This window comes from Erinaceus europaeus, chromosome 10, assembly GCF_950295315.1.
Source record: "Erinaceus europaeus chromosome 10, mEriEur2.1, whole genome shotgun sequence".
NCBI lineage: Eukaryota > Metazoa > Chordata > Mammalia > Eulipotyphla > Erinaceidae > Erinaceus > Erinaceus europaeus.
This window is the reverse complement of record NC_080171.1, coordinates 103,639,787-103,667,245: the sequence shown is the minus strand read 5'-3', so window position 1 is coordinate 103,667,245 and position 27,459 is coordinate 103,639,787. Positions and strand designations below refer to the sequence as shown.

The following is a 27,459-nucleotide window of genomic DNA, read 5'->3' as shown; positions in this document are numbered from 1 at the left end:
GCACCTTCCTGTTTTATGATATTTATTAGTAAGAGTTATGTTTACAGTTGTGCTAGCCTCTAGCCCAAGAAAACTAAAGATTAGGGCTTTCCCCTCCACTCCCCCAACATTAAATAAAAAAGGGGGGGAGGCATTGGGTGTTGATGCACCCAGATGAGCAGGTTGCCTTGCACAAGGATGCTGAGTTCCCTGGTTCCCACATGCAGGGGTAGTGCTGCAGGTGTCTCTTTCTCTCTCCCTTTCTATACCCCCTTCCTTCTCAATTTCTCTCTTTCTAGCCAATAAAATAAAAATAAGCAAAACATTTATTTAAAATTTTTTATTTTTGAAGTTACTTTGGTTTAGAAAACTGCAAGTATGACATTAAGTTCTATGCAGCAAAACACTTATAAAACAGATAAAATTGGGGTGAGAAAGATAGCATAATGGTTATGCAAAAAGACTTTCATGCCTGAGGCTCCAAAATCCCAGGTTCAAGCCCTCATACCACTATAAACCAGAGCTGAGCAGAGCTCTGGTGTCTGTCTGTCTATCTGACTCTAAAATAAAATATCAAGGAAAAAAAAAATCAAACTGGAGTGTATTTGATGACAGGGATGTGTATTCATGTATAAGCCCAGAAAGAAGACTGGTCATTGCACACCCTTACTCCCCACAGAGGTACCTGATATATATCTGGGAACTGGGGAGAAAGTTTCAAAATTAATAGGCAAGAACAATAATTCTTATCACCTTATATGAATTCATGGGGACTTTACGACCCTTCTACATTCAAATCACCTAGGAAACTTAACACACAAACCAAAAAAATCCCATGCACTAACCTTTTCCCCAGAGGATCTGATTAAATTATCAGGAAGTATATGCCTTAGTGAATCCAACTAGTGTGCAACTAGAATTGAGGGCCAGTGATCTAGGACCCATCAAACTTTAAGAATTAAATAACAGTGCAGAGGGATAGCTTAGCATTAGAGCACAGGACTTACATATGTGAGGTCCCAGGGGCTATAATTTTCCAATACTGTCAGATGCCAATGCATTGCCCTCTCATTCTTATTCTCACAGTTGCTAGAAATTAAATAATGGAATGGGAATATGGAGATTTGGGTGGTAGATGGTGGAAAGGGATAATATATATAATGGTTCAAATTTTCTCTCTCAAACTGTAGCCAAGGAATCTTAATTTTTTGAATTATGGGTGCTTTTCAGAATCTGATGAAGTCCGAGAATGAGGTGACTTTGACAAATACCACAAGGCAACCCTAAATCCCAAGCAAGAAGTAAAGAAAGATGATTAGAAGTTTCACAGCTCAATGTTGACTCAACACTTAGCAAACACTCCTAAAACTCATACTCCAATGGTTACTCAAAGCTAGGTATAAGCAAAAGCATTCAAGAAAATAAATGAAAATCTCGGAATAGATTTGGCAAACATGATTCTAACTATATGAGCAAATGAACATCACCATGCCAGAATAAAATGAAGTCATGTGATATGGTGATAATACCTAGTAACCTGAATCTCATCATGTAGCGACAATGAGATCCAAACAGAGGGGCAGTCCATAAAACTAATGACCTAAACTTTTCAAAAATGTTAATGCTACAAAATAGAAAAGGGGAAAAAAAAAGGTGAACTATCTGAAACCAAGACTAATGAGCAATCATAATAAACTGTGTGATCCTTGATAGGTTCCTGCATTAGGAGGAGGAAGGGCCATAAGGCACATTACTGGGATACCTGTAGAAATGCAAATATGGGCTGTGGATGATCTACTGTTCAATTTCCTCAGTATAATAATGTATTGTGTGTCCATGGTTGGTTTTTTTTTTTAAACTTTGTTTATTTTTATTTTTTCCCTTTTGTTGCCCTCGTTTATGATCATTGTTGTTGTTATTGCTGTTGTTGTTGTTGGATAAGACAGAGAAATGGAGATGAGGGGGAGACAGAGAAGGGGAGAGAAAGATAAGACACCTGCAGACCTGCTTCACTGCTTGTAAAGTGACTCCCCTGCAGGTGGGGAGCCAGGGCTAGAACTGGGATCCTTACGCCAGTCCTTGCGTTTCACGCCACGTGCGCTTCGCTTAACCCGCTGCGCTACCACCCGACTCCCGTGTCCATGTTTTCAGGAGGTGCATACTGAACTATTTACGGAAAAAATGATTCCTCTTTGCTATCAACTGTTGAAGGTTATAGAAAATATTTACAAAGAAAAGGAGAGAAAGCAAATGGTACAAAACGTGTTTTATTTTGACTTTAGTATATAGAATTTGCAACCTTTTTCTTTTTTCTTTTTTTAATGACTACAAATTAATAGGATTGTATATAAACACCATTCCCACCACCAAAAAACTAATTGCAACCTTTCTTTAGGGTTGACAGGAAAAGACTAGAGATATTTTATTTTCATGCAGTTTTACAGTGCACATTAAATCAATGTAGCTATAATAACTTATGGTCTTCTATATAAACTTGCTTGTTTATATAGAAAGTAATTTCTCTGAGGTAACAAGCCTAGTAGCTACTACAGGCCCTTTCTCTTCTACACAGCATGACAGACTCGTCCTTCATGTAACATGTGCGCTCAGCCACGTGCACCACCACCCAGCCCCCTGACTTGTCTGTCCTTCATGTAAGGCAGGTGTCACATGAAGGTAAATGCCCCTCTACAAGATAATTTTTTTTTTGAATGATCATGCATACATAGCTCCATAAAAAAACATCATAGAGATAAGCAAGGCAGCACTGAGGCCAATTCAGAGTACAAAAATCACAGCACACAAGCATGATATTTAGGAAGCGAGGAAAAGCAATCTAGTCCAACTATGTTACTGGGGAGTCTCAACTTTGAAAAATGCTAACCTGAGAATTCAAAACAGCTCTAAAACAGTTCATTTAAAAATATACCTGAAGCTGAGGAAGAGACTGAGGGCTTTGACGACATGGAACTAGTCGATGCTGAGAGAGGTGTAGGGTGGCTGAGAGACCCAGAAGCTGGCTTGGAGGCAGAAGAGAATGGCGGCATTGAGGGCCCACTCTGTGAGCTGTTCATAGGTGCAGCAGTAGCCGTGGTGGTAAATCTGCAAACAGTAGGCCGAATACATCAGAACAGCCTGCTGTGAAATTCTTCTCTATTGCTCATGAACAGTGTCATCAAAGGGCAATTGTGATACATACCTAAACACAAATGCTTAGCTATTTCTTATAAAAGGTAAAAGCTAGGGCCAGTCAAATAGCTCTCCTGGATAGTGTGTTGCTTTGCACCACCCAGGTGCACAACCCACATTACAGCCTGGCCCCCACCACACTGATGAATGTTTTGGTGCTATGGTCTCTTTCACTATCTATCTCTGCCTTTCTGTCTCTATGGGGGAAAGGGGTTAAAGCTGCAAGGCAACATATATCTTCTGTGTCTGTAGCACTGAGGCATTTTGTACATATGAGTCTACCATTCCAAGACCAATTTATTTTTTTCTCTCTCTTTCTTTTAAAATATATTGGAACTGATACAGTTTATTTATATTACAACAAACTCTTTGAGAACCAAGATTCAGTATTTTCCCTTCACAGACCCTTTGCAATTCTTCACTTTATTTAATAACCTTTTTTACACACTTAAGAATCACTTGGATACATACTTTCACATTTTCTATTTTTGTAATTGCATGTACCTGGGAATGAATGGATAATGAGCTTCTATCAGTAGGAGTTCAACACTTCATTGCTTGTTTTGGATCTGCACCCAAATGCTACAGAATCAAAGATGGAATTTTTCTGGCTCTTTTTTTTTTTCTTTAAAGGATAAAAAATTTACTTAGGGGAGTCGGGCTGTAGCGCAGCGGGTTAAGCGCAGGTGGCGCAAAGCGCAGGGACCGGCATAAGGATCCCGGTTCGAACCCCGGCTCCCCACCTGCAGGGGAGTCGCTTCACAGGCGGTGAAGCAGGTCTGCAGGTGTCTATCTTTCTCTCCCCCTCTCTGTCTTCCCCTCCTCTCTCCATTTCTCTCTGTCCTATCCAACAACAACAACAACAACAACAATAACTACAACAATAAAACAAGGGCAACAAAAGGGAATAAATAAATAAAATAAATATTTTTTAAAAATTCTATCTTTAAAAAAAAAAAAAGAAATTTACTTAGAAATAGAAGAGGAAAGCGCACTCCACAGCAGAATATGGTCCATATCTAACAGTGTGTGCATGCAAGACTTATTTTTCATTTTCTTCATTTTTTTTCTTTTCCCTTTCACTTAAGAGGGCAAAAGCACCACTCCAATATCTGAAGCTCAAAGTTAGGCCTTCCACGTAGTAAGGCAAGAGAGAAAGAGAGTCTCACTCTGGCATTTACAAGGCCAGGGATTAAATTGGAGACCTCACATAAGTGTCTTGCACCTCCTGGTCATAGTAACATTTACTTTACTGCTTTCTTATTTAAGACTCAACAGTGTAACAAAAATAACAAATAAGTAGTCAATGTGAAAATGAAGCTAGGTCACTAATTTTCTCCCATCCAAGTACTAACCAGGCCAGACCCTGCTTAGCTTCCGAGATCAGACGAGATCGGGCATGTTCAGGGTGGTATGGCCGTAGACAGGTCACTAATTTTCTATCACATCAAGCTGAATTAAAAAAAAGAGGGGCCAGGTGGTGGTGTACCTGAGTGAGTGCGAGTGCACCTGCAGAGGAAAAGCTGTGAGACTGGTGAAGCAGGTCTGCAGCTGTAGCTTTCTCTCTCCCTATCTCCCCCTACCTTCTCAATTTCTACATGTTTCTATCCAACAAATAAAGGTGTTTTTTTTTTCCCCAAAAAAGAAGAGAACATGGGATTCAATTACTCTCAGAAGAGTATAGTACTCTCCCTTTGCCAAGCAAATTACTGACAACTTGTTTTGGGATGATCACCTGTTCTGAGAAGTGAATTAAGATAAGGAAAGTCAGCTGCCAGTTTTGGAGTGATTACAGTATACGTAAAGTAATTTTCACCTAAGGAGTAAAAATCTGTTAACAATCTAAACATTTAGTATCAAATAAATTATAAAGCAGACATAAAACAGAAGACTAGGCAAACATTAGTTAGAATGAAATAGTCATATGCTGTTTCTAGCATTAGCAATGCTGATGACAGTGGTGCTGGCAATAGATGGCATCACCACCATAGCAACAAGAAACTATAAATAGGGAAAAACTGGTAGTATCCACACTCAATGGTTATCTTAGAAAGGGCTGACTGGCAAACGGAATTAACTTCACCAAAAAGAGTACAACCAGAGTTGTGGAGATAGCACAAAAAATGCTAAGTCTCCAGAACTTCCAGAATCAATCCCTATTAGCTGAGTGGTGCTCTCTGCCTCTGTGTGTGTGTGTGTGTGTGTCTCTTTCTTAATCTCCCCCTCATGAGAAATCAATTATTTTCTTTTGAAAGAAGCATGGGGTGGGAGAGAACACAGCAGTTTATACAACATACGTTTATTCCTGAGGCTTAGAGGACCCAGGTTCAATAACCAGCAACAGTACAAGCCAAAGTTGAATAATGCTTTGATCAAATAAATAAAATACAAATTAAAAGAGTGTTTCATTCTAGTAAGGAAAAGAAACAAGTAGGGTGTGGCAAGATAGTTCACCTGGGAGAGTGCCTTCTCTACCATAAATACAAAGCAGTTTTAAGCCTGCAGTACCCACAGGGGAGTACAAAGGCACTGAAGTAACCTCTGGTGTTGGGCCGCTCTTGCTCTCTCTCTCCCTTTTATTTCTTTCTGTGAAAAAAAGCAGGCCACAAAACAACTACCCCCAAAAGGGGGGGGGGGCAAGAAGATAAAGAAGTAAAAAATTCAATATAAGTAAGTTGGTAAGACTAAGTTGTTGAAGAAACTAGAATAGCACGATAAACTAAAAACTTTATAAGATTACTTTGGTGTTTGTATACAAAAAGATCTAAAGAAAATCATGGTGGACACAAGATGAAAAAAGACTACAAAAGGTTAATTTCCTTTTCTTATTACTTACTACTTTGTTTTAAAAGCAAAACAAGTGGGAGCTGGGTGGTGGTGCAGCAGGTTAAGCGCAGGTGATGCAAAGCGCAAGGACCGGCATAAGGATCCGAGTTTGAGCAGGATCCGAGTTTGAGCCCCCAGCTCCCCCTACAGGGGAGTCGCTTCACAAGCTGTGACGCAGGTCTGCAGGTGTCTTATCTTTCTCTCCCACCTCTGTCTTCCCCTCCTCTCTCCATTTCTTTCTGTCCTATCCAACAACAATGACATCAACAACAATAATGACTACAATAATAAAACAAGGGCAACAAAAGGGAATCAATAAATATTAAAAGAGTAAAACAAGTATTTAAATAAAATTTAAGAGTCCCTTCTGCCTTCTATTAATCAATAAGAAGCAAACCATTTTATGTTGTTTGATTCTATAAATGTGCATACACACATGTATATTTATATATACTATTTGCAATTATTACTTAGAAACATGGAAAAGGTGGTCTGAGAGGTGGCACAGCAGATAAAAGCATTGGACTCTCAAGCATGAGGTCCAGAGTTCAATCTCTGGGGGCACATATAGCAGGAGTGATGTCTGGTCCCCTTCTCTCTCTCTCATTAATAAATAAATTCTTTAAAACAAGAAAAATACAAAAAACCTGTTCAGAACTCTACCCACAATGAACCTTATTTTCAGTAACTAACAAGTAGTATTTCTACCCATCTAATAGAAAAATCAAACTTCTAAGCTTTACTTACTTTTCATTAAGGTTGACCTTGACCGAGGGTGGGAAGGAGGGCTTTATCCCTACATTTGACAACGGTGTGCTTTCCACGGTAGGCTTAAAGCTTGATGATCCAAAGCTGAATGAAGGAGGAAATGGTGCCATGGGAGAGGTCGCAGGGGTAGGGGCTAAAGTGGCTTGAGAAGGAGGAATAAAAGAGAAAGTTGATGCACCTGAGCCCATGGCTGCTTTGGAACTGTCAGAACCACTAGAACATGGAGGTACGTCCCCAGCAACAGAATCAGATGATTTCAAGGTGGAAGAGCCAAAGGAGAACATGGCTGGGGTTCCACCAACAGAAGGCAAAGAGAAGGGGAAGGCTGGAGGCAATGAAGGTGAAGCAGAGACAGGAGCTGCAGCTGTGGAAGCATCAAGTTTCTGTGGAGCTTGAGAGGAGGTTGGGGTAGTGGGAATACTTCCTGCAATTGAAAAAAAAATGGAGAAAAAGGACTGGGTTAATTAACACTGTGGCAATGAAAGTCCATTTGCTACAGAGCAGGTCCTCAGATAAGATCTGGTTCATTTTAACACTGAAGGAGAAGTCCAGGCCACGCCACGTGGGCCACTGGCCCTGTGGAGTTTGCACAGTCTCTCCATGTATCATGGGTTTTCTCTAGGTACTTTGATTTAAAAAATTTTTTTTTAATTTATTTATTGGATAGAGACAGCCAGAAATCGAGGGAGGGGGTGATAGAGAGAGAGAGAGAGAAACAGAGAGACACCTGCAGCCCTGCTTCACCACTCGTAAAGCTTTCCTCCTGTAGGCAGGGGCCCGAGCCTCGAACCCAGGTCCAAGTACATTGTAATACATGTACTCAACCAGGTGCACCACCACCCGGCCCCGCTGGCACTTTGATTTTTTTTTTACCCATGTAACAAAGATGTTTATGGTGGATCTACAGTGTGTTAAACTGATCAAATCAGAGTGAAAGTGTAAATGTGCGTTAATGCACCCTGTGATGAAACAGGATCCTCATTATGTCTTGACTTTCTGAGATGGACTTTAGCTACACATTTCCTGAACTGGAAAAGGTAGTTTGGAAATTGAATGAATGAGTCAATACAAATTATTATTTAATATTAAAAGTGTTTTGAATCTTATAGAAATAATAGTCAGTTCAAGTCTGTGACCTTGGGAGAGCTACTGCAGTGTCCTGTGGAGGGAATGGAGCTACAGAACTAGAACTCTGGTGGTGGGAATGGTGTGGAATTATACCTGTTATCTCATAATTTTGTAAATCAATGTTAAATCACTAATAAATTTAAAAAAAGGAAAACTTCTCATGTCTCACCATCCTGAAATGACCATTATATTAAAGGATTTTTTTTTTAAATTTACTAATAGGTAAGAGCTAGACAGACAGACATCTGAACATCATTCTGGCACTTGTGATGCCAGGGACTGAACTCAAGACCTCATGCTCCAGAGTCCAACACTTTATTCACTGTGTCATCTCCCAGACCACACTATTTACAATTTGATACTCATTTTACAAGTATTTTCCTATCTTTTTAAAAAAGAAACAAGGAACCCAGGACCTCATATTTGCTCAGTACCATTGAGTGGCCTCCTTGATCCAGTTCCTCATTATTTATAATTTTGATAAAGCAAAGTAATACCAAAGCATACTACCCCATGACCCATGAATTTCCTCAGTGTGAACCATAGTGCTCCCATGTGATGCCAGGATTCAAACCCATGGCCTCATGCATAGCAGGGTGAGTGTTCAACAGGATGAGCTATCTCTTGGTCGCAAGTATTTTTCTTAGAACACACACTCAGCCGGGCCTCACCACACCAACAAAGGCCAGAACACTCAGGCACCGTAGCCTCCAGATCCAGCCTGGAGATCTGCACTGGGTCTCTGCCAGTCAAGGCAGTATTTTTTCTGTTTACTTTTCTATATGAATTTTTTCCCTCACATAAAAGAAATTACAATATATAGTGATGTTTCATGATATAATTCATGAACTCTTTTCATGTCAAAAGGTAAAAACAGGGGCCAGGTGATGGCATACCTGGTTAAGCACTCACATTATGGTGTGCAAGGACCCAGGTTCAAGTCCTCAGACCCCACTTGCAGGGAGAAAGCTTCACAAGTGGTAAAGCAGGGATGCTGCAGGTGTCTGTCTCTCTCCCTCTCTCCCTTTTAAAATTAATTAGTTAATTAATTAATTAATTCTTGAACAGAGACAGAGAGAAACTGAGAGGAGAGAGGGAGATAAAAAGGGAGAGAGATAGAGACACCTGTAGCCCTGCTTCACCACTCATAAAGCTTTCTCTCTGCAGGTGGGGACCAGAGGCTTGAACCAGGGTCCTTACGCACTATAATGTGAGCACTTAACCAGTTGTTAAGCCTGGCCCCCTCTCTCTCCTGCTCTATCTCTTCTTCTCGTCTCAGTTTCTCTGTTTCTATCCAATAAGAAAAAAAATAGCTCTCCTCTCCCGGATCAACTAGGAATACCAAAAGAGATCACCCGGGACCGAAACAAGACAGGACTAGAATGACCACAGGAACCCAGTAAATCACCGGTGAGTACAAACACGCGTGGCTGGTGACAGAGAGGAGGGGCCTAAGGAGAGATTAAGTGACTGTAACAGTTCAGCAGTTTATCAGTTGAGACACCACCTCCAGTCTGCTCCACCAACAAGGGGACAGCTTAAGGGAGGAGAGGACTCCCCAGAGACTCACCAAGTGCAACTCTGAGTCTCCATTGCTACTACCCTCAGAATCTGGAGCAGCGACAGGAAGGGACACCAGGGGACAGAGATCTAACCAGGAAACTTAGAAGACCTATACCTCGGTGGCATAGCTGAGGGGCTGTGAAAGTCTCTTTGCATAACCACTGGATTATCTCTGCCACACCCTGCTTTATCTCTTGGTCAGGAGTCAGTGATTAAGCTAAGAAGCCTATTGATAGTTTAAAAGCCCACAGGCTCCCATAGCCTACAGGGAAGGAAAAAAAAAAGAAAGAGGCTTTTAAACCACTGAGCTCCAACTCAGGGATTGAAATAACTGTTAACTTCCACCACTGTGAACCCTTTAATTAACTTACTTAGACACAAATCAATCCAGGCAATAGTGATCAATAATTTGAAAAGTACTGATAAAGGGAACTCATAACATAATATATAAAATGGTTAAAACAACAAGAAAAAATATTGGAGAATCGAACCAGGACAAGAGTCCAGCTAAAAGTCCTCCAGAGGGTGAAGCACAAAATAACGAGTTCAACATCCAAACATTAGCTAGGGAAATAATAACAGGAGTGAGTAAAGAATTTGAAAAAATTGTAATCAGAAATGCAGGAACAACAAATGAGAATATGGAAGAAAATACTAATTATCTCATGGTTATTAGAGAGCTGAAAGCTGAAATCACTGAGCTAAGAATGCAACTAGCTGAACAAGCTAAAACAGTATCAGAGCAGGGCAACAAAATAGATGAACTCCAGAAAACAGTAGAGGGCAGAGAGAATAGAATCTATGAGGCTGAAGACAGAATTAGCAAGATTGAAGATGAATTAGAGACAACTAAAAAAGAAGTAAGAGATCTCAAAAAGAGATTAAGAGATGCTGAAAACAACAGCAGAGTCCTATGGGATGACTTCAAAAGAAACAATATATGCATTATTGGCATACCAGAGGAAGAAAGAGAAGGAGAGGAAGAAAGCATTTTCCAGGCCATAGTAGATGAAAACTTCTCTAGTCTAGACAACATCAAAGACATAAAAATTCAAGAAGCCCAGAGGGTCCCAAACAGAATTAACCCAGACCTAAAGACACCAAGACATATCATACTTAGAGTGGAAAGGAATAAGGATAAAGAAAGGATCCTGAAGGCTGCAAGAGAAAAACAAAGAGTCACCTACAGAGGAAAACCCATAAGATTAGCAGCAGACTTCTCCATACAAACACTACAGGCCAGAAGAGAATGGCAAGACATCTATCGAGTGCTCAATGAGAAAGGCTTTCAGCCAAGAATACTATATCCTGCTAGACTGTCATTCAGACTAGACAGAGGCATCAAAACCTTCTCAGACAAGCAACAGTTGAAGGAATCAGCCATCAACAAGCCTGCCCTGAAAGAAGTTCTGAAGGGTCTCTATAAACAACCAGACCACCACAAATAGGACATATATCAAAACACTCTAAAACTCTATAAGAATGGCGTTAAAATATCTTCAATCTTTGATATCAATAAATGTCAATGGCCTGAATTCACCTATTAAAAGACACAGAGTAGGAAGATGGATCAGAAAAAACAACCCAACAATATGCTGTCTACAAGAAACCCACCTAACTCAACAAGACAAATACAGACTTAAAGTGAAAGGATGGAAAACTATCATACAAGCCAATGGCCCACAAAAAAGGGCAGGAGCAGCTATTCTCATATCTGACATGATCGACTTTAACATAGATAAGATTAAAAAATATAGGAATGGACACTACTTAATGCTCAGAGGATCAGTCAATCAAGAGGACTCAACAATTATTAACATCTATGCACCCAATGAGAAGCCATCTAAATACATCAAACTTCTACTGAAAGAGCTACAGCAATATATTAACAGTAACACAATCATAGTAGGGGACTTCAACACCCCACTCTCTCAACTTGACAGATCATCCAGGCAGAAAATCAATAAAGACATAAGGGAGCTAAATGAAGATAGATAAACTAGAACTATTGGACATTTTCAGAGTCATTCATCCCAAGAAACTGGAATACACATTTTACTCAAATCCACATGGGTCATTCTCAAGGATAGACCATATGTGAGGCCACAAAGACAGCATCAGCCAATTCAAGAGCATTGAAATCATCCCAAGCATCTTCTCAGACCACAGTGGAATTAAACTAACACTTAACAATCAACAAAAGATTAGTAACAGTGCCAAAATGTGGAAGCTCAACAGTACACTTCTTAACAACTTCTGGGTCAAAGAGGAAATCAAGAAAGAAATCAAAATGTTTTGAGAGTTCAATGAAAATGAAGACACAAGCTATCAAAATATTTGGGACACAGCTAAAGGCAGTCCTAAGAGGGAAGTTCATAGCTATACAAGCACACATTAGGAAACAAGAAAAAGCACAAATAAACAGCCTGATTGCACATCTTAAAGACCTAGAAGAAGAACAACAAAGGAACCCTAAAGCAACCAGAAGGAGAGAATTCACTAACGTTAGGGCAGAAATAAATAACATTGAGAATAGGAAAACCATACAAAAAAATCAACGAAAGTAAATGTTGGTTCTTCGAAAGAGTAAACAAAATCGACAAACCTTTAGCCAGACTCACAAAACAAAAAAGGGAGAAGACCCAAATAAATCGGATAGTAAATGAAAGAGGAGATATCACAACAGACACCACAGAAATTCAACATATCATGCGAGGCTTCTATGAACAACTATATGGCACCAAGCTAGAGAACCTGGAAGAAATGGACAATTTCCTAGATACCTACCAACTTCCAAAACTAAGTCAAGAGGAAGTGGATAACATGAACAGGCCCATCACAGCTAATGAAATTGAAACAGTTATCAAAAATCTCCCCAAAAATAAAAGTCCTAAACCAGATGGTTTTACAAATGAATTCTACAAAACCTTCAAAGAAGAACTAATACCTCTACTTTTAAAAGTCTTCCAGAAGATTGAAGACACTGGAATACTCCCTGCCAGCTTCTATGAAGCCAACATCACCCTGATACCAAAAGCAGACAGGGACACAACCAAAAAAGAAAACTACAGACCAATATCTCTGATGAACATAGATGCGAAAATATTGAACAAAATTCTAGCCAACCGGATACAACATATATCAAAAAGATTGTTCATCATGACCAAGTGGGGTTTATCCCAGGCATGCAAGGTTGGTTTAATATACGTAAATCCATCAATGTGATCCACCACATCAACAAAAGCAAGACCAAAACCCACATGGTCATATCAATAGATGCAGAGAAAGCCTTTGACAAAATACAACATCCCTTTATGATCAAAACACTACAAAAAAATGGGAATAGATGGAAAATTCCTGAAGATAGTGGAGTCTATATATAGCAAACCTACAGCCAACATCATACTCAATGGTGAAAAACTGGAAGCATTTCCCCTCAGATCAGGTACTAGACAGGGCTGCCCACTATCACCATTACTATTCAACATAGTGTTGGAAGTTCTTGCCATAGCAATCAGGCAGGACCAAGGAATTCAAGGGATACAGATTGGAAGAGAAGAAGTCAAACTTTCCTTATTTGCAGATGACATGATAGTATACAAGGAAAAACCTAAGGAATCCAGCAAGAAGCTTTTGGAAATCATCAGGCAATACTGTAAGGTGTCAGGCTACAAAATTAACATTCAAAAGTCAGTGGCATTCCTCTATGAAAACACTAAGTTAGAAGAAATTGAAATCCAGAAATCAGTTCCTTTTACTATAGCAACAAAAACAGTAAAATATATAGGAGTAAACCTAACCAAAGAAGTGAAAGACTTGTATACTGAAAATTATGAGTCACTACTCAAGGAAACTGAAAAAGACACAAAGAAGTAGAAAGATATTCCATGTTCATGGGTTGGAAGAATTATCATCATCAAAATGAATATATTACCCAGAGCCATCTATAAATTTAATGCTATCCCCATGAAGATCCCAACCACATTTTTTAGGAGAACAGAAAAAATGCTACAAATGTTTATCTGGAACCAGAAAAGACCTAGAATTGCCAAAACAATCTTGAGAAAAAAGAACAGAACCGGAGGCATCACACTCCCAGATCTCAAACTGTATTATAGGGCCACTGTGAACAAAACTGCTTGGTACTGGAACATGAATAGACACACTGACCAGTGGAATAGAACTGAGAGCCCAGAAATGAGGCCCCACACGTATGGACATCTAATCTTTGACAAAGGGGCCCAGATTATTACATGGGGAAAGCAGAGTCTCTTCAACAAATGGTGTTGGAAACAATAGGTTGAAACATGCAGAAGAATGAAACTGAATCACTGTATTTCACCAAATACAAAAGTAAATTCCAAGTGGATCAAGGACTTGGATGTTAGACCACAAAATATCAAATACTTAGAGGAAAATATTGGCAGAACTCTTTTCCGCATAAATTTTAAAGACATTTTCAATAAAACAAATCCAATTACAAAGAAGACTAAGGCAAGCATAAACCTATGGGATTACATCAAATTAAAAAGCTTCTGCACAGCAAAAGAAACCACTACCCAAACCAAGAGACCCCTCACAGAATGGGAGAAGATCTTTACATGCCATACATCAGATAAGAGTTTACTAACCAACATATATAAAGAGCTTGCCAGACTCAATAACAAGACAACAGATAACCCCATCCAAAAATGGGGGGAGGACTTGGACAGAATATTCACCACAGAAGAGATCCAAAAGGCCGAGAAACACGTGAAAAATGCCCCAAGTCTCTGATTGTCAGAGAAATGCAAATCAAGACAACAATGAGATATCACTTCACTCCTGTGAGAATGTCATACATCAGAAAAGGGAACAGCAGCAAATGCTGGAGAGGGTGTGGGGTCAAAGGAACCCTCCTGCACTCTGGTGGGAATGTCAATTGGTCCAACCTCTGTGGAGAACAGTCTGGAGAACTCTCAGAAGGCTAGAAATGGACCTACCCTACGACCCTGCAATTCCTCTCCTGGGGATATATCCTAAGGAACTCAACACATCCATCCAAAAAGATCTGTGTACAAATATGTTCTTGGCAGCACAATTTGTAATATCCAAAACCTGGAAGCAACCCAGGTGTCCAACAACAGATGAGTGGCTGAGCAAGTTGTGGTATATATACACAATGGAATACTACTCAGCTGTAAAAAATGGTGACTTCACCATTTTCAGCCGATCTTGGATGGACCTTGAAAAAATCATGTTGAATGAAATAAGTCAGAAACAGAAGGATGAATATGGGATGATTTCACTCTCAGGCAGAAGTTGAAAAACAAGACTAGAAAAGAAAACAGAAGTAGAACCTGAAATGGAATTGGCATATTGCCCCTAAGTAAAAGACTCTGGGGTGGGTGGGTGTAGAGAATACAGGTCCATGAAGGATGATAAATGACATAGTGGGGGTTGTAATGTTAAATGGGAATCTGGGGAATGTTATGCATGTACAAACTATTGTATTTACTGTTGAATGTAAAACATTAATTCCCCAATAAAGAAATAAACTAAAAAAAAAAGGGGGTACAACTTCACACAGTTCCCACCATCAGATCTCCGCGTCCCATCCCCTCCCCCGATAGCTTTCCTATTCTTTATCCCTCTGGGAGTATGGACCCAGGATCATTATGGGGTACAGAAGGTGGAAGGTCTGGCTTCTGTAATTGCTTCCCCGCTGAACATGGGTGTTGACTGGTTGATCCATACTCCCAACCTGTCTCTCTCTCTTTCCCTAGTAGGGTGGGGCTCTGGGGAGGTGGAGCTCCAGGACACATTGGTGGGGTTGTCTGTCCGGGGAAGTCTGGTTCACATAATTTTTTTAAATATGTATGTTTTAAGCACCAAAGTAAAAGACTCTGGGATGGGTGGGGAGAATACAGGTCCAAGAAGGATTCAGAATACCTAGTGGGGGTTGTATTGTTATATGGGAAACTGGGAAATGTTATGCATGTACAAACTATTGTACTTAGTGTTGAATGTAAAACATTAATTCCCCAGTAATAAAAAAAAGAAATATATAAATAAAAAAAGAAGAAAATAAATAAAATATTTTTTTAAAAAGTAAAAACACTTCAAATACTTAATGATATGTCATTATATGAATATATAGTCAATTACCTAACTAGTCCTTCATGATTTAATGATTTTTATGGTTTTTGATTCCTCTGATATGAGGTGAGGTAGATAATATAAGGTCTTATAATAGTCGGATGAAAGAGAAGTCTTGGGATTAAGGAAAGATCTCTGCATGTGTATATCTGGGGAAAGATCTGGCCCTGTCTCACTAAAATAGACTTGTCAGACAGAGATAGCTATTCTGTATCTTTACAATTTCTAGCCTTGAGAACAGTCTTATACTAATCTATGATTTGCCCAAACCAGAAGAGGAACATACCTGATGACTTGGGTTGTCGCTCTCCTTCTAAGGAGAGCTGCTCTGGTGTCCTCATGAGGGATCTAATGCCAGGGTTCTGATTGATCATATAAAATGGACAAAGTACACCATCTGTTGAAAGTAACATGAGAACTGGAGCAGGAGGAAGAGACTTCTCATTATCTGGAAAAACAAAACAAAACACGAAATAGTGTGGTAATAGAGGCCAGATAGTTGAAAGGCCTGGGTCTAGAAAGAAAAGATTTCCTTGAGCAAGAAGAGATTTAATGGATTCATCCCAATAGCAGCAAGAATCAGACTGCTCAATTTAGATCTAAAAGCCTTTTAGGCAACAGCTCGTGAAAGATCTGCCAGTGTCAGACTGCCACTGTCCCTATAGGCCCTGCATGGAAACCCCAGCAGTTCTTCAGTCTCTGACTCTCCCAAAGCTCTCTCAGTTTTTACAAGTGTCTTGGTGCTTAAGAGGAGGTTCAGCATTTCCCTGACTCTGGAAAATAAATAATAGGACACTGAGAGGTGAGTCAGTTACTTCATATTCATTTGCAGTTGAATCATAAGCATGTACTTAGTTCAATTAACACTTCAAGAGAATCAGAATAAATGAGCTAATTCAACCCAATAACTTGACCATAAAAAGGACAAGGGACTTAATGATGCCTAGCAGAGACAATGGACTAAGCTGAAGCACCAAAGAACAGAATATGTCTTTAGTTGCATTTTCAATTTTTATTTTACTTGTTCATTTATTTGCCTCCAGGGCTATTGCTGGGACTCGGTGCCTGTACTAAGAATCCACTGCTCCTAGAGGCTATTTTTTCCTTTTGTTGCCCTTGTTGTTTATTGTTGTTGTTATTGCTGTCATTGTTGCTGGATAGGACAGAGAGAAATGGAGAGAGGAGGGGAAGACAGAGGGAGAGAGAAAGACATCTGCAGACCTATTTCATCACCTGTGAAACAACCCCTCCTGCAGGTGGGGAGCTGAGGGCTCCAACCAGGATCCTTACATTGGTCTTTGTACTTCCCACTACGTGCGCCTAACCTACTGTGCCACCACTCAGGCCCTGTATTTTCAAATTTTAAGAGCTACAGTTCTGCCAAACCAAAGTGGGAGTGGGGAGAGTGGTGGTGGTAGTGGTGGTGAGGTGGACATAGTCAGAATATACATTTAGTTCCAATTTAAAAGCGAAATGCTTAAGTCTCCATTTCTTTTTTAATTTTTTTATTTACTTTCCCTTTCGTTGCTCTTGTTGAAGTCTCCATTTCTAATCCACGTCTTCAAACCAAATCAAGGTATATAGTATCTGACCAGAGTATTATTTTCTTGGAAATAATTTTCTATGAAACTGGAATAGACAAAGAAACAAAGCTAAAAATGCTTTGGTGTATTGCACCAATGTAAATGACTCTGGGGGTGTGGGGAGGGCTCAGATCCTGGGACATGATGGCAGAGGAGGACCTAGTGGGGGTTGAACTGTTATGTGGAAAACTGGGAAATGTTATGCATATACAAACTATTGTATTTTACTGTCAACTTTAAACAATCCCCCAATAAAAAAATAAATAAATAAATAAAAATTCTGATGTTCTATTATTTGAGTCACTCTGAAATGTTTGAAAATGACAACACATAGGCATAGTGTCTTGTGGTCTTGATCTCATGAAATATCTACTCAAATTAGATTAACATTATCACAATGCATTATATAAAACTCTTCAATAGAAATATGCTACCAGAAAGTAAAAGTGCCTAGCAGAATAGATTCTGTTACAAAAACTTCAAACTGCATTTTAATATTGACCATAATAGAAGAAAGATCAATTCTGCACTGAGCTATGCCAGGCAACACTTACTGATGACAATTTCCACTTGGTTAGTATAATCTATGGCAACTCCCATGGGCAAAGAATCATCATTCTTATCTGTCACAGGCAGTTCAGCTCGGCTAGAATCCTCGAGTACCCAAGATTCCCAGTTAATCTGGAAAAAAGAAAGAATAAGTAGTAGTAGAAAAATATGTTGGCTAGAACTATGCATTGGTTCCTCCTAGTACTATTCAAAATAAGATAGAAAAAAAAACAACCCTGAATTGGTATAGAGTTACGTATTGACTGAAATTCTGAAATCTGGAAGCTTATCTAAAAGCCAAAAGTGCCCCAGCAAGCAAGGGATTATTTTTTCAAATCAATTTATCTATTCTCTAGAGTAACAGGTCTCTTGGGACTTAGCAGTTCATGAACGCATTGTGAAGTGCTGCCCAGCTACATGCACCTATCTGATCACAGTAAGTAAAGCCAGTAGCTGTGCAAAGCCAGTTAATACCTGTTCCCACAATCTGGGATCACGGTCAGGAACTCCTATCGCTCCTGCTATGAAGTTGGCCAGATGCCCTCTATTCACTCATCCAAAGAGAGAGAAGGTAACTTAAGGTAGCTCTTATCTTCCCAGTTTCAGGTGTCGATTCCTAACAATGGTCAATCCCACTCTCTACCCTCACCTCCAATTCCTTAAGAAGCCACTAAGTTACACTTAAAAAATTAATAATAATAATGAGAGATAAACTGATGTGGAAAGGTGAGACAGAGAGTGCAAGAAAGACATCCGGAGCACTGCTCCACTGCTTGTGAAGCTTCCCACCCACCCCGCCTTCAGGTGGGGACCAGGAGCTTGAACCTGGGTTCTTGCTCAGCAATTCATGTGCTCTACCGGGAGTGTCACTGCTCAACCTCCTCTCTCTTGGCTTAAATTTGCCTGAGTAGATTCTGTTCCTTCCAACAAACAATCCTGATTAAAAAAAAAAAACAAAACACTTAGCATTTGTCTAATTTTCAGTTTGACCAACTGGGCAGCATGAACACAAGGGGAATAGCACCCGATGAGTAACAGAGACAAAAACAAAAAGTTTCTCAGGAAAGGGAATGGACTCATATGCTCTAAGTTAGTTATAAAATGATTAACAGTTATATTCATAGTAACATAAACAAAACGAATTTCAATCTCGAAAGACAATCTACAGACAAAATAAACATGTTATTCACTATATAAACAGTACTGATTTTTAGTTTTTGTCGTCATAAGGTTTCAGAGCTCAGTGTTAACTGAAGCACAAAAGCTTCGGCTAATGCCAATGGAGTGTACGGGGGGTGGGTGGAACTTGGACTGTACATGTGGCAAAGCAAGTACCCTTCCAGGTGAGTTAATCCACCTGCCCAACAGTCCTGGTTTTAATTTAGCAGAAGAGAAGGCAAAGATGACCCCAACTAGTAGGGAGGGGTGCGGGAAGGTGTACTAAAGTAATAGTGGGAGGACAAAGATATTCCTCTCATTAAGTGGAGGATCAAGATACTGTGTATGGTGATGCCATAAAAAAAATGAAGGGGGCCAGGTGATGGTGCACAGGGTTAAGCACACATAGTATGAAGTATAAGGACCCACACAAGGATCCTGGTTCAAGCCTCCTGGCTCCCTACTGCAGAGGCTCACTTCACAAGTGGTGAAGCAAGTATGTAGGTATCTCTCTCTTTTAAATTTTTTTGGTATTTATTTATTTGATAGAGATAGCCAGAAATCAAGAGGGAAGGGGTCATAGAGAGGGAGAGAGACAGAGACACCTGGGGGACCAGGGATTTGAACCCAGGTCCTGTGCATTGTAGCATATGCTCTCAACTAGGTGTGCTACCACCTAGCCCTAGTATCTATCTTTCTCTCTCCCTCTATATCTTCTCCTACCCTGTCAATTTCTCTGTGTCCTATCCAAAATATAGAAAAAATGGCCACAGGAGCAGTGGATTCATAGTACAGACACCAAGCCCCAGAAATAACTCTGGAAGAAAAAAAAAAAAAGAGAGAGAAAGAAAATAGAAATGGAAAATATTTACTTAGCTACAAAGGTAGTCAACTAATAAGACTAGCAATGCTATAACCCTATTAAGAAGAAGAAAGAGGGATTTGAATGTTATAAGTGAGCTAAATCCTAACCCACAACAGTTTGTGAATTCTAAAACATAAAAACTAGTGCTAAACCAGATTGTTATTTAGGCACAGAAAGATAATTATTAAGAGGAAATCTTTCGCAAGTAAAAAACAGTCATCCATAAAGAAGAGAAGAGTGGTAGGCAGTAATATTTTTATTTTCAATTTATAAATTCTATTTACTACTATTTCATTTTTAACCATAGACTGTTTTGATAAAAAGCAAAAAAGGAATGCTTTCAATGTGTGAAAACATAAAACATTTGGACTACTAGGAAGTTGTCACCAAGTCACAGCAAGAACAGCAAATCAGATCATTGAACCTTGAAGATCCCAATGAGGTCCCCCATAGACATCATGAGACTCATACTTATACTGGACAGACCTCTCTGCTATCCAGAGAATAACAGACAGATGTTAGAAGGTTGTAGAGGTATGGGGTACACAAAATAGTTTTAAAAATCAAGGTGGACATCAATTTTCTTTTTTCATGAAATGGGGCTTCAGCCTTTTCACTACCCTGGACTACTTTTTCACTCATATTGAAAAAGAGGGGGAGTCGGGCAGTAGCGCAGCAGGTTAAGCACACGTGGCACAAAGCACAAGGACTGGTGTAAGGATCCCGGTTCGAGCCCCCGGCTCCCCACCTGCAGGGGAGTCGCTTCACAGGCGGTGAAGCAGGTCTGCAGTTGTTTATATCCTTCTCTCCCTCTCTCCATCTTTCCCTCCTCTCTCCATTTCTCTCTGTCCTATTCAACAACAACATTAATAACTACAACAATAAAACAACAAGGGCAACAAAAGGGAATAAATATTAAAAAAAAAAAAAGAAAGAAAGAGAGGGGAAGACCCTACAGCACCAGCACTTTCTCTGGTGCTATAGTACTCCCCTGTGGTGTGAGGACTCGAATCTGGTTTGCATGTATGGCAGGCAAGGCAGGCACCTTACTCAGTGAACTACTCCTCTAGTTCCTTAAGAACATTTTTTCTTAAGAAGGGGTTTACTACATCTCTTTTGTAGCTACGCTATACAATCTTCCATGGCCTAGCATGGCTTCACACAAATACCTCAGCCCACTTCTTGCTTGTAAGGAAAACTAGTGTAAGAAGAAAGCTGAGTAACTGAATGTACGGGTGCTTTTAGCTGCCTGGTGGTTTTATTTAAAGTCAAACAGAAAGTACTTCTGAGACAAGGAATAGCTCGCCCTGACAGTGTGCACATTACCATGTGTGGGAAGTCCTGGGTTTCGACCCAGACATCACATGGAAGCACCATGACACCAGGGTGGTGGAACACTGGTGTCTCTCCCTTTCTCTGAAATACAAAGAATAAAAAAGTTGGGTTGGGAGAAGTGGAATCACACATGTATATTATAGTCCCTAGCACCACCAAAAAAAAGAAAAAAAGTCGGGAGTCGGGTGGCAGCGAGGCGGGTTATGTGCACATGGCACAAAAAAAAGAAAAAGTATTTCTATCTTAACGAAATAATTCACTTCTTGGTTTGATATGCATACTTCTCATTCCCCATCAAAAATTATTTTAAAAGAGAGAGAGAGAGAGAGAAACAAAACAAATTTCAGTAAATTGAATAGAAAGGGCAGATTCAGGTAACAGAAAGTCAAGACAGGAAACACACACACACACTCTTATACATCCTAGTACAACCTCTATTAGACACTGAATATTTCCAAAGTCTCTGGACAAATCTGGGGGAGGAGGAGAAAGAGCCTTTATTGGCTTGCCCACTGGGGCCTCCTCTCGCCTGCATGATTCCACTGCCCCCAGTGGACTATTTTCAATTGCAGGTACAGGCAGATTAGGGTTTGGAGTAGGAGAACCACAGCACTGTTCCACCACCAATAAAGGAGCTTCCACCTTTGCTATGCATAGTGTTCCCATGAGGTGTGTACGTTCACATGGCAAAATGTGTACACTAAAGGTAAGCTATCTCCTGTACCACAAACAGAACTTTTAAAACACTAAAGAACTGCTAACTATATACACCTATGTTTATAATAGCATAATTTGTAATAGCCTAAACTTAGGTATCCAACAACAGATGAGTGGCAAGCTGTGGTATATATACTCAATGGAATAACACTCAGCTATTAAGAATGATGAATTCACCTTCTTCACTTCATCTTGAATGGAGCTTAAAGGAATCATGTTAAGTGAGATAAGCCAGAAAGAGAAGTATCGATACAGGATGATCTCACTCATAGACAGAAGTTGAGAAATAAGAACACAACGGGAAATACAAAGCAGAACTTGGACTGGGTCTGGTGTATTGCACCAAAGAAAAGAATCTGGGAGGACAGGGTGTGTGTGTGTGTGTGTGTGTGTGTGTGTGTACATACATGTACATGTGTGTTCAGGTCCTGATGTATGATGGTGGAAGAAGACCTAGGTTGGGGTGAGAGTGTTTTGCAGAAAACACATATGAGCAACTATATTTACTATAAACCATTAAAACCTCAAAAACAAAAACAAAAAAGAAAAGAAACAGAGGCTCAGAGGGAGAGATAACAATGGGGGAGACAATATAATTGTTATGACAAAGTGTTATCTCTCAAGCATCAGAGGTCCCGGGTTCAATCCCTCACACAATCATAAGCCAGAGCTGAGCAGTGTTCTGGTAAAAAAATAAAGTAAGGGTCAAGTGACAGCATATCTGGTAGAGTGCACACATTATACTACACAGGACTCAGGTTCACGCTCCTGGTCCCCATGTGCAGAGAGGAAACCTCACAAGCAGTAAAGCACTACTACAGGTCTCAGTCTCTCTGTCTCTCTCTCCCTCCCCCACCTCCTTTTCAATTTCTATCTCTATCCAAAATAAATAAATAAATTAGAAATAAAATAGATCAGATGTTGAGGTCCTACAAGCACCGGTGAACTGCCTTAACACAACTATCTTTATTACTCCTGGGACATTTAAGTAAAACTCCCTAAGAACTGAGTAGACTGGCAATGGAATGGAGGTGTGTGTCTTTCTGCTTTCTGTTTATCTAAATGAAAAATGTGGACTGGAGCAGTGAAATCACACATATATGAGGCCATGATAACATAGAGGGAGAGAGAGAGAGAGAGGAGAGAGGGGGAAAGGGAGGGAGAAATGGAGAGAGAGAGAGAGGAGAGGGAGGGCACAACAGCCTAGTGGTTATGTAAAAAGACTTTCATGCCTGAGGTTTTAAGGTCACAAGTTCAATCCTTAGCACTGAGCAGTGCTCTGGTGGAGAGGGAAAGAGAGGGAGAGATGGGGGAAAGGGAACAGGGAGAAAGGGAGAGAAGGAGAGAGGTGTCTCTAAGCATGATGTCCTAAGCCTGATTCTCAGTACTACATATACCAGAGTGATGTTCCCGAAATTCCTTCTCATAAATAAATAAAATTTAAACAAAATATGACAAAAGAGAAATTTACCTGATCATTTTGTCGAGCAAGGATGCTAACTTCAGTTGAAGCTGCAGAAGCTGCCAGCACTAAATCCCTTCAAAAATAATAATAATAATAGTAAAGAATATTAATTTTAAACAGTTTTAACTTGGATCAAGTTAGTAATACCATCTGTGAATATCTCGCTGAAATGCTAAGGAACACAACATTTTCTATATGGCTGAAGGTAAGAAGATTTTAAATATAAGGCTTAATTTTTAGTTTATAGGATAAAAGCCCTGGAGACTCAGTCAACTGTCTGCCTACTAAAACAGAATCAAGTTGGAATTTCTAATAAGTATCAATCTAGTTACCACCCCCAGGATTAGTACAATCTAGTTAGAGGAAAAGCTTTGCTTCATGTAATGTAACTTTTGATTTTAGAAGAATTTCAGTTCACTGCTATATTGTCATTTTTATAAGTCATTACTGGGATTATTAGGAAACAAGGATATTTAGATATTAATAATTCAAGATCAAAGAAGTAGAAGTAGTAGTCCCAAAGGCTTTCTGGCCAGCTGTTAAAAATTTGTTCAGAAAAAAAAAATTGTTCAGGGTGTCTGAAGCTTCTATTTTTAAATTTCAAAATGAGATGGAACACAGTTTCTCAACTGTGACAAAAAAGTGGGAGCAGGACTCTTTGGAATATAACTAAAATAGACCTACTAACTATCTACAAAACAGAGACCTCAAATCTTCATCTGCACTAGTCCACTCTTTAGGTTCATGATTGCTCAACAAGTTGTTTGGCTTTATATGTTAACTCTTCTTTTAGTCAGCAGGTTCAGATGCTAACATGATGCCAACCAGACTTCCCTGGGCAGATGACCACACCAATGTGTCCTGGAGCCCTGCTTCTCCAAAGCCTGCCCCAATAGGGAAAGAGAAAAACAGGCTGGGAGTATGGATCGACCTGTCAACACCCGTGTTCACCGGGGAAGCAATTACAGAAGCCAGACCTTCCACCTTCTGCACCCCATAATGATTCTGGGTCCATACTCCCAGAGGGATAAAGAATAGGAAAGCTATCAGGGGAGGCGATGGGATATGGAGTTCTGGTGGTGGGAACTGTGTAGAGTTGTACCCTTCTCATCCTATGGTTTTATCAGTGTTTCCTTTTTATAAATATAAATATAAATAAATAAAGAAATAAAAGGTGGGAACAGGCCTACTCCCTAGGTTCTCAGCTCACCATTCTTCAATGTAGTTGAGATAGTAATGATGCTGTCTCTCAGTGCAGCTGCCGTAGCATGGCTCCATAAAGTTCACAAATATCTCTGGGTGCTTGTCTTCTTTTTTCTACAGTGAACAGAATGAGAGTGGAAAGAATCTCATGTATAATTTTCCTCTTTATACACATCCAACTAAGGATCTCACAATCATTTATGTTTGATGAGAAAATTCACTCAAGATTTATGTCCAAATATATAAACATTATATAAAGCTAAAGCTGAGTAGTACAAACATTGGCCGTCAAACTGTTCTGTCACTTTGTGGTCACAGGACAAACATGGACAAAACACTCAATTTTCCTCAGATATATAATAGATCTACTAAATACTAATAAGCCTGTTTGTTTGTTTTTTGCTATTTTTTCCCTTTTGTTGCCCTTGTTTATTGTTATTATTGTTGCTGTTGTTATTGCTGTCGTTGTTGCGGGGTAGGACAGAGACAAATCCAGAGAGATGGGGAAGATGGGGGGGGGAGGTGAGAAAGATAGACATCTGCAGACCTGCTTCACCAACTATGAAGTGACCCTCCCCTGCAGATGGGGATCTGGGGGCTCCACCAGGCTTCTTACGCCAGTCTGTGCACTTTGCACCATGTGCGCTTAACCCAGTGCGCTATAGTCTAGCACCCATAAGCCTGTTTTAAAGACTGATTTGTGGGGCTTGGGAGATAGTACATGGTTATACAAAAAAACTTTTATGCCTGAAGCACCAAAAAGTCCCAGGTTCAATCCTCAGCACTAACCAGAGCTAAGCAGAGCTTTGGGGGTTGTGTGGGAAGAGACTCAGGTATGAAATCAAATGATACATACTGTTTCCAGTGGCTAAGGACTGGCTCAGTGGGCAGAACACAGAACTTGCATGTTTGAGACCCTGGCTTTGATGTGTACACCAGAGTGGTGCTTCAGTTTCTCCTTCATACAGTACATAAATAAATCTTAAGGTTTCTAGCCTGGTACATGGAATGTATATAGTAGACAATAATGTAGTCTAAATACTACCCCAGGGAATAAGAAAATCTTAAAGCTATCTTGAAATAAGGTATCTCAATAAGCATACTTTAAAACTATTTTTCAGAAATGCCATCAGAAAAAAAAGGTACATTTTCCACATTTCAGCTTGGCAAATAGTAAAACCACTGCATGTTGACATTCATATTGGTTCCGGTTTCATTGGTGAGAAGAATAAATAAATAAATAAATAAATAAATCCCCAGGTCTTGTTTTACTAACATAGATTTTTTTTTAAGGCTTGCCAGACTTTGAAAGTTCATGATGACTGAGAAATAAAAACTCTGCTACATATGCTTTTCTCAATGCCACTGCATTTTAGCAACATTTTATACAGATCTTATTTTTTATTGTTTTCCCTATCCTCACTCATTTCATTCTCTACTTCAAATGTTCCTCCTTAGAGGCTTTCTGTAACAGCACTCTAGTCACCCTACATCCCATCACCCTGATACTATACTGTTCAGACTAGCACATTCAATAGAAGCCAAGATGCATAAAACAAGGATTTTTCTATGGCCACCACAATATTCTCAGATTTAAAGAAATGACCAGCATGCTGCAGCCCTTTAGTAAACAGTTGATCAGTAAGTAAATGAAAGAATTTTTAAAATCAAGTCATTTCAGGCTGGGAGATAGCATAATGGTTATGCACAAGATTTCTATGCCAGATGCTCCAAGGTCCCTGGTTCAACCCCCAGAACCACAATAAGCCAGAGTTGAATAGTGCACTGGTCTCTCTCTGCATCTTTTTTTTTTTTTATCTATCTAATTGAAATAAACAAAATGTTTAATTTTTTTTCATATTGATTCATTGCTTTCTAAAACTTAGTTTTATTATCTTAGTGTGAGCTTTATTAAAATGCATAGTTCACAGCTTGCAAGCTTTACTTTTTTTTCCTTTAGGATTAAATAGCCACCATAATTTTAGTTCCTGACGTATGATGCAACACTGAAATCCCTAACTGCAGTCGCACTATCAATGCTAGTAAGTAAAGGAAATAGAAGCCTAAAACCTCAACAAACAAAGCTGTCCCATTGTGTACCTACCGGGAGTAGAGCCATCACAACATCTGGAGAAGTTTCCAAGGTCCCATCTGCAGCAGCATATACTACTGTAAAGACGTATGTACCAATCCAGAGCACATCCAGAACTGAAGGAGACATACCCCAGTAAGACATCATACATATAGTCACTGTGTTATTATAAAATTAACTTCAGATGATTAAGGAGGTAGCTCAAAGAGTAAAATACATACTAACATGTGGGAAGCTTTAGGTACATGTGGTACTCTAACCTTCCTTCCCCTCTTTCTCATAAAATAAAATTAATGTCCTATGGATACAAATTTAAACTATACAATATTAAAGATATACTAACACTTTAACAAAGGGTGAGTTTATAGTAAATATAATTCACAGACTAAAGAAACACAAATACTCTCCACAATTTTAATAATTTTCAGGGGGATTAGATTTAGAGCAATCATGAAGAATTAGTTAAAAGAAATCAGGATCCATTTAATATCACTTAGCATGAGACACATGTCTATTACAAAATAAAATTTATAGTTATTTAATAAGCTAATTAAAACAATGAGAACACACACACACACACACACACACGGCACCAACAGTTCCTGAGCAGAGATGCAGTACATCAAATGACTTGAGATTTCTGCAACATACAGATGACACCTTATGACAGACAGGTCAGCCCATAAGAGAGGTAGATATGTTACCTCTGACAGGATGATCTGACTCATAAAATGGAGGACAAGGAATGACTTTTTTTTCTTGCAAAGTCTGAAAAGAAATTTTAAAAAAAAGTGTCAAATGAAGCAACCCTCAAACTAATAAAATTGTCAAATCAGTATGTTCCCCAAGAAGCCACCTATGTGTCATCTTTTGTGAATCATCTATGTTTCTCCTAACCATG

The 27,459-nt window shown here is 39.5% G+C and overlaps 1 protein-coding gene across 3 annotated transcripts in view; it reads right to left on the bottom strand.

Annotated features, from left to right (window-relative positions):
- The window catches only part of NUP214 (nucleoporin 214), a 109,590-nt gene that overhangs the window by 71,447 nt on the left and 10,684 nt on the right, over positions 1–27,459 (bottom strand). For all 3 annotated transcript variants that reach the window (XM_060200395.1, XM_060200396.1, XM_016191385.2), the window contains exons 6-13: positions 27,263–27,326; positions 26,571–26,674; positions 24,474–24,580; positions 23,270–23,336; positions 17,729–17,855; positions 15,878–16,039; positions 6,742–7,186; positions 2,909–3,081 (exon numbers count right to left, since the gene is read on the bottom strand). In XM_060200395.1, the coding sequence (XP_060056378.1) occupies positions 2,909–3,081; positions 6,742–7,186; positions 15,878–16,039; positions 17,729–17,855; positions 23,270–23,336; positions 24,474–24,580; positions 26,571–26,674; positions 27,263–27,326 (1,249 nt within the window). The remainder of the gene's footprint in view (positions 1–2,908; positions 3,082–6,741; positions 7,187–15,877; positions 16,040–17,728; positions 17,856–23,269; positions 23,337–24,473; positions 24,581–26,570; positions 26,675–27,262; positions 27,327–27,459) is intronic.